The 17932-nt window shown below is 39.1% G+C and overlaps 1 protein-coding gene across 4 annotated transcripts in view; it reads left to right on the top strand.

Annotated features, from left to right (window-relative positions):
* The window catches only part of col16a1 (collagen, type XVI, alpha 1), an 84541-nt gene that overhangs the window by 17405 nt on the left and 49204 nt on the right, over nt 1–17932 (top strand). For all 4 annotated transcript variants that reach the window (XM_014985613.2, XM_014985614.2, XM_014985609.2 and 1 more), the window contains exons 3-8: nt 3640–3708; nt 4359–4476; nt 9688–9811; nt 10533–10814; nt 11975–12055; nt 16361–16429. In XM_014985613.2, coding sequence (XP_014841099.2) covers nt 3640–3708; nt 4359–4476; nt 9688–9811; nt 10533–10814; nt 11975–12055; nt 16361–16429 — 743 coding nt within the window. The remainder of the gene's footprint in view (nt 1–3639; nt 3709–4358; nt 4477–9687; nt 9812–10532; nt 10815–11974; nt 12056–16360; nt 16430–17932) is intronic.

Below are 17932 nucleotides of genomic sequence, written 5' to 3'. Positions count from 1 at the left end.
ATCTCATTAAATGAACTTTAATGTGTATTCACTCACACAAAATAGAATAAATCCATATATATCATCTCAAAATTATCTCCCATATATTATCAAACTCCATAAGAGATTTAATTGGCATTTAAGTGGTTTGAAAAATCATAATTTACCATAAAATTACCAATAAACTAGAAACCAGAAATTAATAATCTTTTACTTTTAAAAGGAAAAGTTTGATTTAATTGGCAGAAATTAAAACATTGTCCCTTTTCCTTACTTTCTGTACAAAACATGTGGCCTGTCTATTGAATGCATTACTGATTCCCAATATTGAATCATATTTGCTTAAAGATATAGCTTAACATTGTTTGCCTATAAGGTTGTTTGTATTTCATCTATTTCAGTGACACCTTTTTTTTAACTGCTCAGTCGGCTAAATCTTTAAGCTAGCAAGTCAGCACCCCTAAAATATGCTAACATCATACAATTTAATGATTAAATTAGCTAAAATATTAAACTCTACTGTATTGTCACTTTGCTACCTTCTCCTTAAGAAATCTTAAGTTGGTTTCTATGAAATATGTCTACTCTAATTTTTGTAAGAGCAGGTTCTTAAATGCTTGCGGCTCATTGCTGTTTAGCTTGACAAGCGAACTTATAAAACCAACAAAAATCAACAGAAGGCTTAGAAAATATAAGCTCCCTCACAAATGACGGGTTCCCGTTCAGTTTTACCCCTGTTAGCTATTGATGACTTCATCACAAATCAGAACACCATGGTTCTAAAAAAAAAGTCTTAATGTTTTAAGGTGTGAAGACTTTTTTCCACTTCCATCTTCTCTGCTGTCATTTGTTTCTATTCATCCTTATCTGTTGGCCTGTTTAACTTTTTGTGCCATCCGCTTTTACCTTCAGCCAGAATAACCCTGTGTCTGGCAGATCCTTCATCTTCTCTTTGACAGATGGAAATAGGGGAGTGACGAAAAAAGCAAAAAGAGAAGACTGTTTTTTATATATATATATATTAAATAAAAGAAAACGGATGAAGCAGCAACAGAAGGTAGATCTTGGTGCATCTTTACTTAAGAAAAATAAATAAATCTGTGGATCAGTGATGTGAAAAAAAAATGCATGGGGATATATTTTGTGTATTTAGGCTGGATTTTGGGCTGATTTGACAGAATGGTTTTCAGGATAGTTCAGATATACTGTGTGTGAGTTCTGCGGCTCAGAAGACTTCAAACCTCTATCTGATGCCCTGCCTGCGTCTAATGATCAGATGTCGAGTCGGATTTACTGTTTGATAGGTATTTTTTTCACGCCGTGATTTGCACTCGTAGACGGCAATAATAAAATGACAGATTGTCCCTTCAGACAGGATGACGTGTGCTTTGCTTTGAAACACTGTCTTTGCTACTTTGAAGCCCAGATGAGCAGAACTGACGACGAGCGGTGAAACTTAAAATATTAATAATCGGATCATACTCGCGCAAGCTAAACGCATGTTGATGTGAAGCCAGCTGTCACAAATCAAAGGTATAGTAGTTGGCCCTCTGTAACAGAATGCCTGCTTGTTCAAGACCAAAAATGTTTCTTTTCTGGGGAAAAAATAAAGATCTTCTTCCATAATGCATAGTGAAGGGAGTGTCAGAAGTATGAGGTGGTTGTTCTGTTTTTCTTAGTGAGTACTTTGCCGTCAGTGATTCTCTTTATATCTAACAACGATGAGATGATGTAAGGCTGTCTTGTTTAAATTGGCTTAAACCAGAAATTGACCTTGTAGAATTGTATCAGGCTAGAGACACCAAAAAAGAGTCTGTTTCAAAAAAGAACTAGGAAGATGAAAAACTAAGTCAGATCTCTGATTTAAAGCTTGCATGACAGATGTATAAAGTACAAAAGTACAAAAGTGCAAACGGAGAACGCAAGCATACTGACAAATCTAAATTTCTGTAAATAAGCCACTTTTTAAAATTCTTGACCTTGGAAATGCTTTCTTTAACATTCTACATTTTTAATACAAGATTCTGTTGAGTGTGTATAACCAGTTAATATCTGGTTAAAACTGTGTGTCTTCATTTACTCTAGTTGGCCCTGAAAGCAACTGTTAAGTCTGATGGCTAATCCTAGAGACTGAAATGGGCTTCTTCTTCTTCTTCTGAAAATAATACCAGTCTCAAAAGTGTCATGGTGTTTTATTTGACTTTCTTAAAAAGCATTACCACTTCTTAAATTATTTTTAAGAAGTGGTAATGTTTTAAGAATACCATTCTTAAAACATTTGCATTGAGTAAATAATTACTTCAAAGCTGATGATCTTCCTGTGTCACACAAGTACTGGGATTAGAAAATGTAATGTTTGTACAGTAACTGAATTTAAAGTGAAATGGTGTAAAAATAAAATAATTATTGTCAATTTTAATAGACATGATCACATTTATTTGTATGCTGTCATAAACTATAGCAGCTTATATTTGATATTTAAAGTACTGATAAAATAATAATAAAAAAACAGCTTATGAATTGACTCATAAGACACGTTATCAAAAGTTATCAAAACTGATTGTTTTAGGACAGATTTCAATAAAACATTTAATATTAGGCTTATAATTTACTGTATAAATGTAAAAAATAGTCTTAGAATAATTCATTGTTTGACATTTTACTTTCATTAACCATTTAAAAAAATGTCTTTGTTTTCCGTAAAAACTCTGAATCTTAGAAGGCGTACATAGCTGCCTTGGACTTTTCAATACAATCGGTAGGTGCAATCTGCAGCACTTGGATTTCTAACCAGAAGGGAAAAGATAACAATAAGATTTGACTTTTTTACAGCAACAACTTTGTTAGCAATGTAAAACTCTAAGAAAAAACCTTTGAGATTATTGCACTAATATCTATCCCTTTCACTCAAATGATTGTTGATGTGAACACAGCCTAGAGAAAACGGTTCTGTTTTATTTTAGGTTATCACATTGTTCCATCTGCTCCCAGATTTTTTCTTTTTTTGGGAGCAAAAACAAAAAAAAAACAAGCATGCTTGATGGCATGGCTTGGCTCAGGGCCACTGTCCTTGGCCCCAAAGAGATCAATTAACCGTGGATCACAGTGTTTCAGAGGGCCCGCGTCTACCTTTACAAGTTGTGGTTTCTCTAAAAATCTTACATCTCTTACCCCCCTGCAGTCAGTCGGGCCGCTCTGACAGGCAACACTTTACTCTGCAACCTCCCCCAACGGGGTGAGAACACGTCCATCAAAATGAGGCTGCCGCGACAGACAAGCTGGGTGCTAGACAACCTGTCAGATCAGGTTGTGTTCCACTCTGCACAGCTTTGCCTTCATTTCATCGGCCTGTCTGTTTTTTTTTTTTTTTTTTTTTACACTTATTTTAACTCACTTTCACCCCCAACAGCTCCTTCCATCTTTCTTTCTTGATAAATATTTCAAGCTCCACTCAAATTTATGTTTGAAGTTGCCAGTTCACTCACGCTCACAAGCTCTGTCCATATCACTCAGAAAGATGTGTTGATGGTTTCTTTTGGCATTTGTTGTCAGACGACTTTCTTTTTTTTTTTTCCCCACATCTAACAAATGCTGGACATTTCAGGGATTTTCACCTCTGCGGCTGTTTTTTGACGCTTGATGTTTTGTTTGTTACCGCAGGTGTACAATGCCCGTCCTTACAAGTGGCTGAGTGGAAGTTTCCTCGGACGGCCAGGCAAAACATTACTGGTGAATTGGACAAGCTTATGTACCCATACTGAGAGGGCAAAACGAGTATCGAACATGTTGATGTTTCTTTCAGTGAACAGCTTTCAATGGTACTGTTGACTTTAAATTCACACTGAATGCCGAAATTAACCCAAGTAGTTTATAAATACAAGAAATCACAATAAATAGCCCCTGAAAATTAAGTTATGTGAAATGTTTTGGAATTTACACTTCATGGTTAAATACAAAAGCTTTCTGCAGTTTGTTTTCTGACTACACAGTATCAGACGTCCGAAGATACTGTAGCTCTTTAACCTGTCATGGCTATCATGTGTTTTGGGACAGCTTCCATTAAAGAGGAACAGGATTTATTTCTAAGTACCAGCAGATTTTATATATGTTCTTGCTATACTTTTTTTTTTTTTACATCTCATTCTTTTTATCTGTTCAATAGTTCTTTCTCTTGTCCTCCCATCTTATTATAAACAACCTAGTTTTGAACTCTTTTGTCGTAATATTCACCCGTAATATCTGGACATTATGTCAACAGGAGTATTATAATAGTCTTTACTGAGAAAAGCATTGATGTGTTCAGTTCGTATTTTGCCCAGTGTAACAACAATCTGACTTTTATTCTACTTTTGCCTACTGATGAACTTCTCCCACACCAGGTTTTAATTTGGTGAGGCGATTCTCCTTGCTCAAAGACACAGATGTCAGAAAGCTCCGCAACTCCCGAGGTTCTGTCATCCTACGCCTTGGCAAGGCGTCACTCTTGCGCCCAAGCGAGTAAGTCCGTTGTATATCTCTCTCTCCCCTTTTTTTTTTTGTCGTCTTCTTCACTGCTTTGCTTCCTTTCCCCAACAGGGGAATTCATCCGGCACAAATATGTTTTGTTCAGATTTAAGTGGAAGGGAAGGAGAATAAAAGTTAAATTATGTGCAAGATTTCCCACACTGCGTGGGCACAGAGTTTGACAGGCTTTCTCTTTTTCACATCCTTCTGAATGTACCCTTTAGCCGTATCGGCTTGTGAAAGTTCACATGTCAGCGCTGTCTAAGGGTTATTACATGAAGAAGCAAGAAACGTTGGCCAGGCGCTGATTGAGTTTCCAAAATTACCACCGTTACTGGCTTGTAAAAGTGAATTCTTACAATCTATTTTATTTTTGATTTTTTTGATTTAACCACATCTCTGCATTAAAACAAGCTTGCTTAATGAAATTTCATCCTTACTTGCCTTGGCAGAATCTGTAGGAGTGATGTCTTAATTAGTAGGCATGTTACAGTTGCAAGCCACAAAAAAAAACAGAAAAAAGATTTATCAGGGTGAGGATTAGGCAGCTCCATTTTAGAACATGTTCTGAACTTGTTTTCTGGGCACAATTTTTAGTCATTAAAAAACCAGCAGCATGAGGCTTCCTTTCTGTGTAGCTATGTCTTTATACATTTAAAGGTTTTTTACTCAGAGGTTACTTGTAGAGTTGACAAATGCTTTTAAGGGTTTTGTTCTTTGGTCTTTTTTCCCCCTTCCTTGTACTTTCCATAAAATGTTAATGTTATACTCCCCAATAATAAAACACTTTATATTTTTATTTTTTTTTAGAAATTGCCAAATGGGTCTGCTCAGAGCTCGAAGTATTTTATCACTCTGTGTTTGGATGTGATGTGTGAACTCGCTTGAAGATGAATCTGCCTACACAACACATTTTTCACGTGAAACATTTTTTTACTTTTCGTCTTAAGAGTCACAAATATTATTTGTCAAAATCCCGGCAAGAAGTATTTCTTGCGAAAGGAGAGAGAAAACACGCACAGAACTCTGTCACCTCTTAGGAAACCAGAATCTGTGTGGCAGAAGAACAACATTTCAAGATGTTTTTGTTTTGCTCTCAAGCATATGAGGAGAGCACAGAAAGGCAGCGCTACGTCTTTTTCATGTACGTTTCACTGAATTTTGTTTTGTTTCTTGAGGTTTTGATGCCTCAGATAAATTTGTCTTGCATATACATACAAAAATTAAGAGCCCACTGCACTGAACCCCACTGAAAACCTCCTGGTTATTCCACCAAATATTGCTTTCTGAACTCTGCCCAAGTTAAAACATTAGCATTGCTGTTTCTAAATGAATATGAACTCGTTTTCTTTGCATTATTTGAAGTCTGAAAGCACTGCCTCTTAATTGTTATTTTGACCTTTTCTCATTTTCTGCAAATAAATAAAAAATGTTTGCTTGAAATTTTGGAAAAGTAGAATAAAAGGTAGTTCATAGAATAAAAGAACAATGTTCATTGTACTCAAACATATGCCTATGAAAAGTAAAATCAGAGAAACTGGTAATTTTATGTGGTCTCTTAATTTTTTTTTTCCATGTATATGTATATAATTAAGAAAGGAGAAGCCATGATGCTCTCCACCTATTCTTTCAGAGTGCAGTCTCTATGGCAGGATAATAGGATGAGAATTGACTTACCCGGGCCTGAGACTGCACAATAATGGCAACGCTCAGTAAAGAGATGAATGACATGACACCAGTGCTCAGCCGCTTGTGTTATATGAGAGACGACTACAGCAGTCTTGCAGAAAAGGATCCTATAACCATCACAATGGCAGGCTTCCAAGGCAGGGATTTTAGCATAAAGAGCCAGTGGGCAGGTTGTGAGATGATACACCCATACTGACTGCAGAACTTGACTGCGCTTCATAAACGCCTCACCATCAGACCGGGCCGTTTCAGATCGTGGAAGATCAGACCGACAGTTTCTTTCAGCTGTTAGTCAGTGTTTCCTGTTAGACATTGTTGCAGGCAAGGTGAGTATGGATTTACTCATGACAGGAACCAACAAGGGGAGCATTGAAGAAATAAAAACACAAAAAAACAAACAAACAAAAGAAGAGCAGCAAAGCTCCATCTTACTAGGGTAAATGAAACCGTTACCCAACACTTTAGGAGTCAATACCGGTGAATTCCTGTTTGAGGGAGAGGACCATTGAAGTGTCAAGGTGCTGCACTGGTGTGTTGTGATGAACAGCGAGTGGAGTCTAGAAGTGTAGGTCTTAATGTACTTGTCTATCTATGTCCTGACTATCGTCTGCAGTCATTAGACACGGATTATGTGCTAAAGAATAAGAACCATACGAAGGTGGCAGAAATGAGCCTCATCTTATGGTTGTTGAGCTCACCTTAGAGACAGATTAACTCTCCTCCAAGTTCCCTTGGAGGGGATATTGTCCTTTCGAAATGATTAAAGCTCAGACGGCTATAGCAGCTGATTACGAAGTCTTTCGGATGCCTCAATTTTATTTATGTTTTGTTACGCTCGGCTGGGAGGAAACTTTATGGGTAGATCCAGAAAATGCTGGAGAAATTGCATATCCCTTCTGGACCGAGATGAAATGGAGAGGGATGTGTTGACTTGGTTTCAGTCTTGGCCCTGTTCTCCCCTACATCCTCATTTCGAACTGAAAACTGACAATGAACAGTTACCTGACGAGAAGAAAGCTAATGATGCAATTAAATATGCTTGCTATGAGTTAGAAAGGACTACAGCAACAATAACAACAAAACAAAAAAAACTAGATTGCACCAAGAACTAAATAAGACTAAGGAAAACTCGACGTCCTTCGTTAGTCTTTATATCTTACTCAGTTTTCGAGGTTTTTCACTTTTGTCAAGTGACATTGAAGACACACGTCAAATCTCACCACAGGGATTTCAGTTTTCAGCAAATTCATATTTGGCTAAATCTAGGTTTATTTTTAATAATCTGAATATGATGCTTTTAAGCCAGTTAAAGATATTTCATGAAGCTAAGATAACAGCTGATTAGGTGATAACTGCAGGTATCTTCACAAACGGCTGACTCACTGTAATTTCATTTATATCAAAAACATCCACTCATCCATCCTGAGAGCTGTGCACCACTACGGAAATAGCGTAAGGACCCTGCTACAGATTAGGTGTTTGTAATTTGTTTAAACTTCACAAAGGAAAGAAACACAAAGCATTCTAGCAACAGGGAAAACCTACGGCATGTAAAGGCATTTGTCAGCTGTCGCTTTCAAACTGAGTCCGCTTCTTTCATGTGTCAGGTACTCGCTGTTTAACATTCCTTCTGGTTAGCTCTGACTGAAGCACTAGGAGACCCCAGCCACAGCAAGCAGTGGATCCAAGCACACTAAGAAGTCTACATACGTGTGTCGATGTACCTCCCCAGTTAATATTCGGTTCTTAAGCAAGAGAATCTACCGTTTTATTATCATATTTCCTCTGTTGTTCTCCTCTCCTGTGGTTCTTTTTACTAAAACAAGAGAGGAAGATGTAAGTTTGCCTGAAATCTGAGTCCGTCTGATTCATTCTGGGTGATCTCTTCTCGGAGCGTATGTCTGTCTGTTTCTGGGTTTCTGGGATTTTATTTTTATTTATTTATTTATTTATTTATTTATATATATATATTTTTAATGACCCTGAATGTAACAGGCAATGTTTCAGCACTTCCAACTAAAAAAAAAAAAGTCGATAGTTTTTCTGAGTGGTTTTGTGCCCTGCAGCTCATATCTCTAATCGACAGCAAAACAACTCTGTTCTGAGCACGACTTTTTCCCTTTCTCCTCTCTGTCTGTCTGTCTGTGGCGCGTTCTGTCACATTTTTTCCATTTTTTCTTTATCTGCTTTTCCATCCACATTCTTTAATTATGAAAAGCTAAAACTCCTATGCATTTATTTGATCCCTCAATGTATTTTTTATTTCTTTTTTGTACCTCTCTGTCCTTCTTTGTCTTCTTTCTTCTCTTTTTTGTTCAGTGTTTTCTCCTTCTCACCTTTTTTCCCCTCCCGCACTCATCTCTTCTTTGTTTTGACGTCTCGTACTTGCCTGTTTTCCCTAGGATCCTACCTCGCTCATAAATCAACGTCACCCAACTTCTAGGAGTAGGAGACCAGCTGCCAGCATCAACAATTCTGTGTGCGTGCAAAGGGAAAAGAGTTGGAGTGAAATAGAGCAAGGGAGAATATTTCAAAGTTTTTACCGTCTCAGTGAGGAGACATTTCACTGGGCTCTGTCGTGAAACCCTCGTCTCTCAATATACCCACACACCTGTATGGATAGTATTTGTGTGTGTGCATGGGGTTGCGTGTGTGTGGGTGAGTTTGCGTGTGTGTGTGTTTTGAATTTGTGATCTTAGATGCCCTTGACTGAAACCGAAGGATGAAGCCCGCCGGACTCTTTCTGCTATGAAAATTAATGCCAAGGGGTCAGACACACCGGCTTTGCATTGTGCTTTATGGATATAATTCAAAACCAGGCCAACAGAGTGTCTGGAAAACGGTGTATATATATTTTAAAAAAATCCTGTTTCTGTTTGGGAGTACAAACAGCTGCATAGTGTTGAACTACAGAGCTTCTAAAAAACTCACGTTTTTCATAAATTTACAAATTATTTTATTGATTTGTTCAGTTGGTTGCTTAGAAATTTTACTTCAACCTGTCTTTTGTCTAAAGTAACTCCTTGAGATCAAGCTAAATACTGTCTGAAGGGTAAATGGAAAGACAGAATTGCCATTGATCATCATTATTGTGAAGAATATAAATATAAATGATCTGGACTTTTGAGAGGAGTTTTTTTGCATTCATAATGTCTGAAAAAAGATGACAGATGTGAGGATCAGTACTTTATTTTATCCCTGGGTAATGATGCGAGTTGTTAAAGAATCGGCTTAAACAAAGTCCCAGTCTGATTCAGTGAACATATTTCATACTTCATGTATTCATGTAATTAAATATAAAAATATTTTAAATTGAATATTGCATGTATTTTCATGTGTTAATGTAAAGTGTTTTATACTTATTTATGTTTTAAAAACATTCCCAGCTAATACTGAAATGAAATATTTTGTTGGAAAATAAAAGTAGGTATTGATGTGTACATTTTGTTTTCCTGAATGATTTCAATTAGCTGGCAATCGTCGCATATCTGACGTTTTCTAACCTCCGTGTTCCAGTCAAGTGTTCCCTCACGGCTTACCTGACGAGTTCACGTTGATCTTCACCCTGGCTTTGAAAAAGTCTGCACTGAGGGACACCGTCTACCTCTTTCAGATATCGGATCCGCGGGGATATCCACAGGTGCTTCTTGCTTCACACACTCTCGTTGTCCCGCAACAGCCCTCTTTCCTCCCGTCGCCACACATCCCCCCTCTCGTTTATACCCTATCCATCGATCGCTCACCTTTTAATCATCTAACTTTTCTTCCGCGTCTTTCTTTTTTGTGACCCTCTCATCACTTTTTGCATAGTCATCCACTTTCCCTGTCGATTTTTTATTTTTTTTCCCCTCACGCGACATCTTTTCAATTCTCTTCACCCTTTCATCCCATTTGCCTTTTGTCCTGCCTTATTTGTTATTGGGGAACCCTTTTTCTCTCTCTCTCTCTATCTCCACCTCTCTCTTTCTCTTTGTCCATCCTACCTCAATCATCTCCAACTCTCGTCTTTCATTCACCTTCATTATTATTCATATGTGTTCCATGATGAAGCACTGGAGTCCCTCTGAGTCTCGATAATCGCTACGAGTCTGAGGCCAGATTTAAATGCTTAGTGTGTATGATGGATGGAGGCTAAGTTGCCTCATTAGTTGTGATTGATTGGCTGCACTTCTTGTGTGCGTAATTAATGCCTTCCTTTACTACCTCGTCTTTGATGTGTCGTTCTTCGGCGCCGCTTGCTTCTATTTACGAGTGCAAATTATTCTTTGTTCAAGTCGAGATAACTTGAGATACAATATGTTTTTATGTAGTGTTTAACTTCTTACCCCTTCATAACCTACTTCCTTCCTCCCTAACCGAAGCTCTCAGTGGACTTCAGCGCCCCCGACGGCACCCTGACCCTGCGAGCCAGGGGTGCCGACCCCGAGGCCGAGCTGGTGAGCTGCATCTTTAACGGGGAAGGCGTCGAAGCCCTGACAGACCTCCAGTGGCACAAGCTGGCCCTCAGCGTGCAACGCGACGCCGCCTCCCTTCACGTTGACTGCAACTCCATCGAGACGAAGCCCCTGGAGCCCCGAGGCGTCCTGCAGACCAACGGACACACACTGCTGGGTGTTCGGGCCTCGGATGCCGGACCGGTGCAGGTGAGAATAACTTCTCCAAAACCTCCTACAATAAGATCTGAATGGTAATTTAATGGTTGGCTGCGGACACTGCATTATAAGCCTTTACCTTTTAGGGCTAATACGTTTCGTTGTGGGCTAAGATCTACTATTTTTTTTTCCTCTAATAACCAACCAACCCTGAAAATGAAGTTATGTTATTTTCCAATCACAGAGAAACTTTCAAAATTCCTATTTCAATTTGTGAAGTCTCTAAACCTAAAAAATTAAAGTTACAGATGTTGGGAAGCACACATTCCGTGAATTTCAATTGATGGTTTTTGACTAAAAATGGCCATCATACTTTTCATGTTTATGTTTTAGTTTAACTTCACAACTACGCACAACTTTGTGTTGATTTACCATGTCACATCCCTGTTAAGCACACTGAAGATATTTTTGTATAGTGACAAAACGTGACAAAGGTTTATGGGTTTTGGATATGCTTGAAAAAGTTACTTCCACCAAACACAACATTCTTCCAAACTTTAAAAAACAGAGGGAGATCAATGGAATTCTTAAGGCTCTATGTTAAATTTGATGTACGGTGACTGGCAGGTGTTCAGTGTATTAACCAATGTTACAATTTAAACAGATCGCTACCTTTATCAGATGTTTGTGTGAGAAACAAAGACGTGAAAAACGTGTTTCTCCTGATGAGTTTACAGGAACACGGAATAACTAATTTGGAATAACTCACAATAAAATCCCTTGCCACACATTACTAAAGCACACAATGCACATTTATATTAAATAGAGTTATTGATGTGATTATGCGAGATATGTGCATTTTATTTAATGTACGGGATTCTAATTTGAATTTGATTATTACAGCAAGACTATGGAATAAATCAAGATTAAGATAGGGATGTTAAAGCAGGTTGGCTCCTTCGTTGGAATGCAAAACAGATGCTTCGTAAGTGTAGAAAGGATGGCTCGTACACACACATGCAGGTGAAGCTCTCAACAAACAGCTTTCCAAATGATTTGTTTGAATGGAAAAATTAATTGGCCTTTAGCCATGTTTACTGCCTCGCTTTAACTTATAGCAGAAATACAGCCGCGGACGCGTAGCCCTGCATACAAAGCACCGTGTTAGTAATTTCCTCCTCTCTCTTGGCTTTTCATGCTCTCTTCTCCAGATGGATGTTCAGCAGGTGATGCTGTATTGTGACCCAACGCTTGCAATTGAAGAGTCCTGCTGCGAGATCATCGGCGCTCGGGTAAGACAGGAAATACTTTCTCCCTGTGAATGACACAGAAACCGATTCAATGCAATGCAGACATTTTTTCTATTCCTTACACATGAATTGTTATGTTGCTGTTTGAAATATAAATGGAACTTTAACAGAACGAAGACTAAAGCTGAGTGTGGTATTGGCTTCGTCTAATAGAGAAACACTGAGAACCAACCAGTCTGCTAAAGAGTTCAGGAAACCCAGATTGTATTCTACCCTAAATGTTGTTTTTACTCACCCAGACCAGTAGGTGGGGTAAACATGGAGTATGTCAGTGGTTCCCAAACTTTTTCTCCTGCGCCCCCCAGTGGTTTCCAAACATTTTCTGGGCCCCCCCTATGGATTACAAATGGCTGTCTGGTTGAACGAGGCGGTGGGGTGGGGGTGAAATCGACTTTTTTGGGGGCAAAATGAATGTAGGTAGCTGAACATAGACAACAACATTGGTAGCCTACAGGCTACTTGCTAAGCTTAAGGTGATGCATTGATATTAGCTAGTCATATTGTCATCTTTACCTGCATCCAACAGCTTTACTCAACTCAGTCGGTTAGTTTGGGGGAAAAACTGTGAAAAGTTCTTTGCATTTTGCTGGTTTGCTGCCATGATCCTAACACAAACCTGCGTAGCTCCGCCCAGCAGCAGCAGGTCTCCTTCACTGCCACACAGGTGTAAACCCAGCACGAGCGTTGTAGTGCTCATGTTGTGTTTAAAGGCGGCTCGGGAAAAACAGGCTACGACATGTTAACAACGGATTAAACAGTTTTAACTGCTGATAAAGGTGACAGAGGACACAGATATGAGAAGTGTGGAAGCCTTTACTGTATCAAATTGACAGGAATAACAGAGAGTTGGCCATTCTAAGGTAAAAACCCAGCGCATACAGTGTTCATGTTTTTTTTTTTTGTTTTTTTTTTCATCCAGACGGCTTCCCGCGCCCCCCCGGCAATGGCACGGCGCCCCACCTAGGGGGCGCGCCCCACAGTTTGGGAACCTCTAGAGCAGGGGTGCCCAAGTCCAGTCCTCGAGAGCTACCATCCTGCAACTTTCAGATGCATCCCTGCTTCAACACACCTGAATCAAATGAATGGCTCGTTATCAGGCCTCTGTAGAGCTGATCCCAGTCTGTTGGAGTAAGGACACTTCTAAAACTTCCAGGATAGTAGCTCTCGAGGACTGGACTTGGGCACCCCTGCTCTAGAGTATGTGATAAGGGTTCCACATGAGGTTAGCTGTAAAAACGAGAAAACAAGAATTGCGAATGACTAAAGCACTAGTGGAGCCTTTTGAGTGGCGTGAAGACGAAGTTGAGTCCTTTTCCTTGTCACATTTGATTATTAAACTAATAAACTACAAGACAGACATGTAATCTGCTGTTGATCTTATGGATGACACATTTGGGGTTATGGGTCAAGTTAGAGGTGGGGATGATTCATCATGGTTTTAACAAAAGAGCCATTTTCGCTGTCCTAGTCCACGCCTTAAGAACCTCCTCCAAACTTTAAAATGGGCTTTGCTTTACAGTCCTCTCACGGCCAGAGTCATCCATGCTGCTTGTGCACTTTTTCCAGACCAATATTCCTGCAGAAATAATGTAAAAGTATTTGCGAACGCCACCAGTTTCTATATTGATGACCATTTGTGGCTTTACAATTCTTGTGGATGGTGTGAGGACAACAACTGTCCTGTCAGCAGTCTTTTCACATGATTGTGTAGGCCATGATCATGCCATTTTATTATTTAAGAAAAGCTTTTCATTGGGATTAGTGATTTTCCAATAACATAACATTTGCTGTAAGCCCTCATAAACTGAGCAGAAATAAACGTTTTAAAATTATACCTATGCGTTATGAATCTGAATATTTATATGTGTTCTGCTGCTCATATTGAAGAACTGAAATCAGTCAATGTTTTAGCCAGAAAAAAAATGCTCACTGGGCACTTGTTAAAGCTTCTTTATGGTGTTGGAAGGCTTCTAGTGAGCAGATGCACAAAAAGCTGAGTGTGTGTTATCAAAATGAAACGCCATAAGGGAACTTAAGGTTTGCTCTTGAGCCGACTAGAGCAAATAGGTTTGCTCTAGTTAATAACCAATGGTTTGTCTTCATGTTGCTATACTTGCTGTATTTTCTTCCAGCTTCTGTCATAATTATATAAAAAAAATAGGCTGCCTTATATTGAAGATGCAGCAAGACGGCTATCCACATAACACAATACTTTAACAGTTGTCTAACTATTTGTTCTTCAGAGTATTTCAAGAACATATATATATATATATATATATATATATATATATATATATATATATATAATCACATACTGTGTAATTACGTCTCATCAGAGTTGATTGTGAAACATGTTCTTGCTGTGAATACAAATCTAATTTAAGGCATCTTGCTTCCAGCCACAGCAAAGGGCTTTAATAATATATTCTGCACCGTTTCCCTCGTTTCTTGCCCGTCCGCTCGATTTCTTTCTTCTCTGTCTTTAGGTTTTTGTTTGCACACATCCAAAGACTTATTAAATTGGAAACAGATTCATTTGATTAACAACAGAACGGCAGCCTGCTCAGGTATGAGGAGAATGGCAATCATCCACTTCAGGAGTTTGTTTTTGAGCTGAAAACTCTTTAACTCCTAATCTGCTTTTTTTCCAACATAATTCTCCGGGGTTTTATTATCTACGTTGCCTTTGTGTTTGTGCCTTCTTATGCCAAATGAGTTTGAAGGAGTCGGACGTCAAAAAGGGCGGGGCGCGTGCTCCCTCGGCTGTTTGAAAGTTAAGTCTTCTGCAGTGAAGACTTCCTGCTGTAAAATGGATTGCATGGGCTTGTAGAACAAAACCACTACACTTTAGCTCTTTGTACGTGTGCTGCGGGGCTTCCTCTGAGCAATAGCTAAATTTGGCTTGAGAACTGCAGAGGCAAGTGTGAAAAATTGTAGACCTGTGGCAACTGAAGTATTTTTAAAGACAACTAGCACAGTGGAGAACATGAACCACATTTTATACAATTGTCGTGTTCTGGTTTCTGGCCTCCTTTATTCCCACACTCTATTTGCATCATTTGGTTGTAATTATACCCAGTTGGTCATTTTCCTTACTTAACAGGACTGTGCAAAAAACGTTGGTTTCCTTTGAACTTTTTGAAATTTTATGACCACAAAACTCAAGTAGGAATGGAAATGATTAATGGATGAAAAAAGTCATTTATATCTTGCTCTTTTAACTCTGATATTCCTAACTAAAATCGAGTGCAATGAATTATCTCGAGAACTCATCTTATTATAGAGCCCAAGACAAGAGTTCCATAGTGACCCTGGCGAAGCTCCTGTTTGAAGATGGAGCATATAAACAAGACAATTTTTAACGAGCCATTCCACAAATGTGACTTTCGTTGAACGACGACAAGAAGAAATTTACTATTTGGGAAAAAAAGGCATGAGAATTTCAGTTTGCCCTTGCCACAGGGGACATAAAACGTTGGAAGAAGGTGCTTTGATGGGATCGCATTTTGCAAATTCTTCTCCGCCCATCTCCACAGTGAAATAATGGAGGTGACAGCGTCATTCCGTGAGAATGCTTCCCTTCAGAATTGGCAGGGAAGCCAGGTAGAGTTGATGGGAAGGTAGCTGGAGGAAAACACAGGAAAATCCTGCGAGAGGCTACAAGAGACTTGAGAACAGAATTGTTCGCATCAAAGCTAATCCACGTCAGATCGGTCCAGCAAAAGGCCAAGCCTAAATACAATTCAGTCTCTGGCATGACTTGAACATTTACTGTATATTGCCAGGAGCTTTAGATCCAGTCTTACTGAGCATGAAAAAAATGAAATAGATTTTACTCTCTTGATGTACAAAACATAACCTGTATGATTTATATGCATGTCAATCTCGCAGCCTTGCATCATTTTCCGTTCACTATGCAAACATATTTGTGTTTCATTTCAAACCCTCATAACTAAGAAGATGATGTTTGAGTTTAGCAGAAGAAAAAGTTAATGTAATTATTTGTGCAGTGACATCTAATGGACTCCTAGCTTTTATGTAGTTATTTTATAACCAAAGGTCAACACCAATCCCATTCCAATCCATTTGACATTTGGACAATGCTAACTTGCACCAGCTAATAAGCTGATTTGCTGGCATAAGGATGAGTGAATAGGCCTTTGCTATCAAAAAAATGTAATGCTGTGCTACCACTTTGTCATTTTATTGGCGTTACTGTTCGTAAGTTCGCCTGACAGAGTGAAAAGTATACAATAATGTTGTGTTTTTTCTGTCTCCTGCTTGCAGTGCCCTACCGATGCTGCAAAGAGCCGTCGAGCGGCTGAAAACGACCTGGATGAAAACATGTTTAGCCAGGTAATTTCCGCACAAACTACAGATGGGCTGTTGTTCGATAAAAGCACAAAATGTAATCGTAAACATTGTTTGAATAAAAATAATAATAAGAATAATAATAAAAACATCTTTCTCCAAATATATGTGAAAAAGAATCTACCCTAGCATGGGATACATGTTTACAATGCAGTTGGATGAATTGGAACCACACTTACATGAAATTGTGCCACAGAGGTAAAGGTCTAACTCAGTGGTTCCCAAACTTTTTCTCCTGGGCCCCCCCAGTGGTTTCCAAACTATTTCTGGGCCCCTCCTATGGCTTACAAATAGCTGTCTGGTTGAATGATGTGTGTGAGCGAAGGGAGTGGGGGGTGGATTCTTAGAGACTCCCTGTTATATGAACAAGGGCTCCAGATGAACAAGGGGGGGAATCAACTTTTTTGTGGGCAAAATGAATCGTAGCTGAACATGGACAACACCAGTAGCCTACAGGGTACTAGTTAACAAGCTTAAGGCGCTGTATTGATATTAGCTAGTCATCTTTTAGCTAACTTTACCTGGATCCAATAGCGATACTCAACTCGGTTAGTTTGGGGGAAAAACTGAAAAGTTCTTTGTGTTTTGCTGGTTTGCTGCCATGACTCTAACACACACCTGAGTAGCTCCGCAGAGCAGCAGCAGGTCTCCTTCACTGCCGCACAGGTATAAACCCAGCGTGAGCATCATAGCGCTCATGTTGTGTTTAAAGGCGGCTCGGAAAAACAGGTTACGACATGTTAACGGATTAAACAGTTTTAACTGCTGATAAACGTGACAGAGGACACAGATATGGGAAGTGTGGAAGCCCCTATTGTATCAAATTGACATAGGAATAACAGAGAGTTGGCCATGTTCATTTTTTTTTTTTTTTTATCCAGACGGTTTCCCTCGCCTCCCCTGCAATGGCACGGCGCCCCCCACAGTTTGGGAACCTCTGGTCTAATTCATGCTTTCTGGTCTGGTCTGCTATATGTTAGACTCTGTGATGAAATGTTGACTGGTCTACAGTTGACAATACCTTTTATTCGTTGGCCACTTGAAGAAACACCCCCCACAACAATCATATATAGGAATTAGGAGTGTATAAAAGAGGCAGAGATGGGTTTTACAGGCAGCCTGGATGAGAAATACATAGTATTGAAATACAATAGGGTGAGGAATTGTTGGGAAAATAAAATAATATTACATTTTGATCATTTTATGAAAAGAATGATGGGATATTCCATGTTAGGCTCCTTTAAAATTGCCTTGTGAGCATTGTTGATCTAAATCGTAGCTGCATAGCCGAGAAGACGAGGACCATCTGACAGTGTATGTCATGAACAAAACCAACATTGTTTGGCAATATGCAGTTGCATGTGTGCACAAAGGATGGGTGGTTTTCATGTCTTTCAAAGAGGAGTTCAAGCAAAAAGTAAAATAAGCTGGTGTTTGTGACGAGAACTAAACAACCTTGAGATCAGTGCCTACCCATCACACACAGAA

This window comes from Poecilia mexicana, unplaced genomic scaffold, assembly GCF_051168715.1.
Source record: "Poecilia mexicana isolate PSO_F unplaced genomic scaffold, ASM5116871v1 scaffold_11, whole genome shotgun sequence".
Classification (NCBI taxonomy): domain Eukaryota; kingdom Metazoa; phylum Chordata; class Actinopteri; order Cyprinodontiformes; family Poeciliidae; genus Poecilia; species Poecilia mexicana.
Note: the sequence above shows the minus strand (reverse complement) of the source record. Positions and strands in the feature narration are given on the sequence as shown.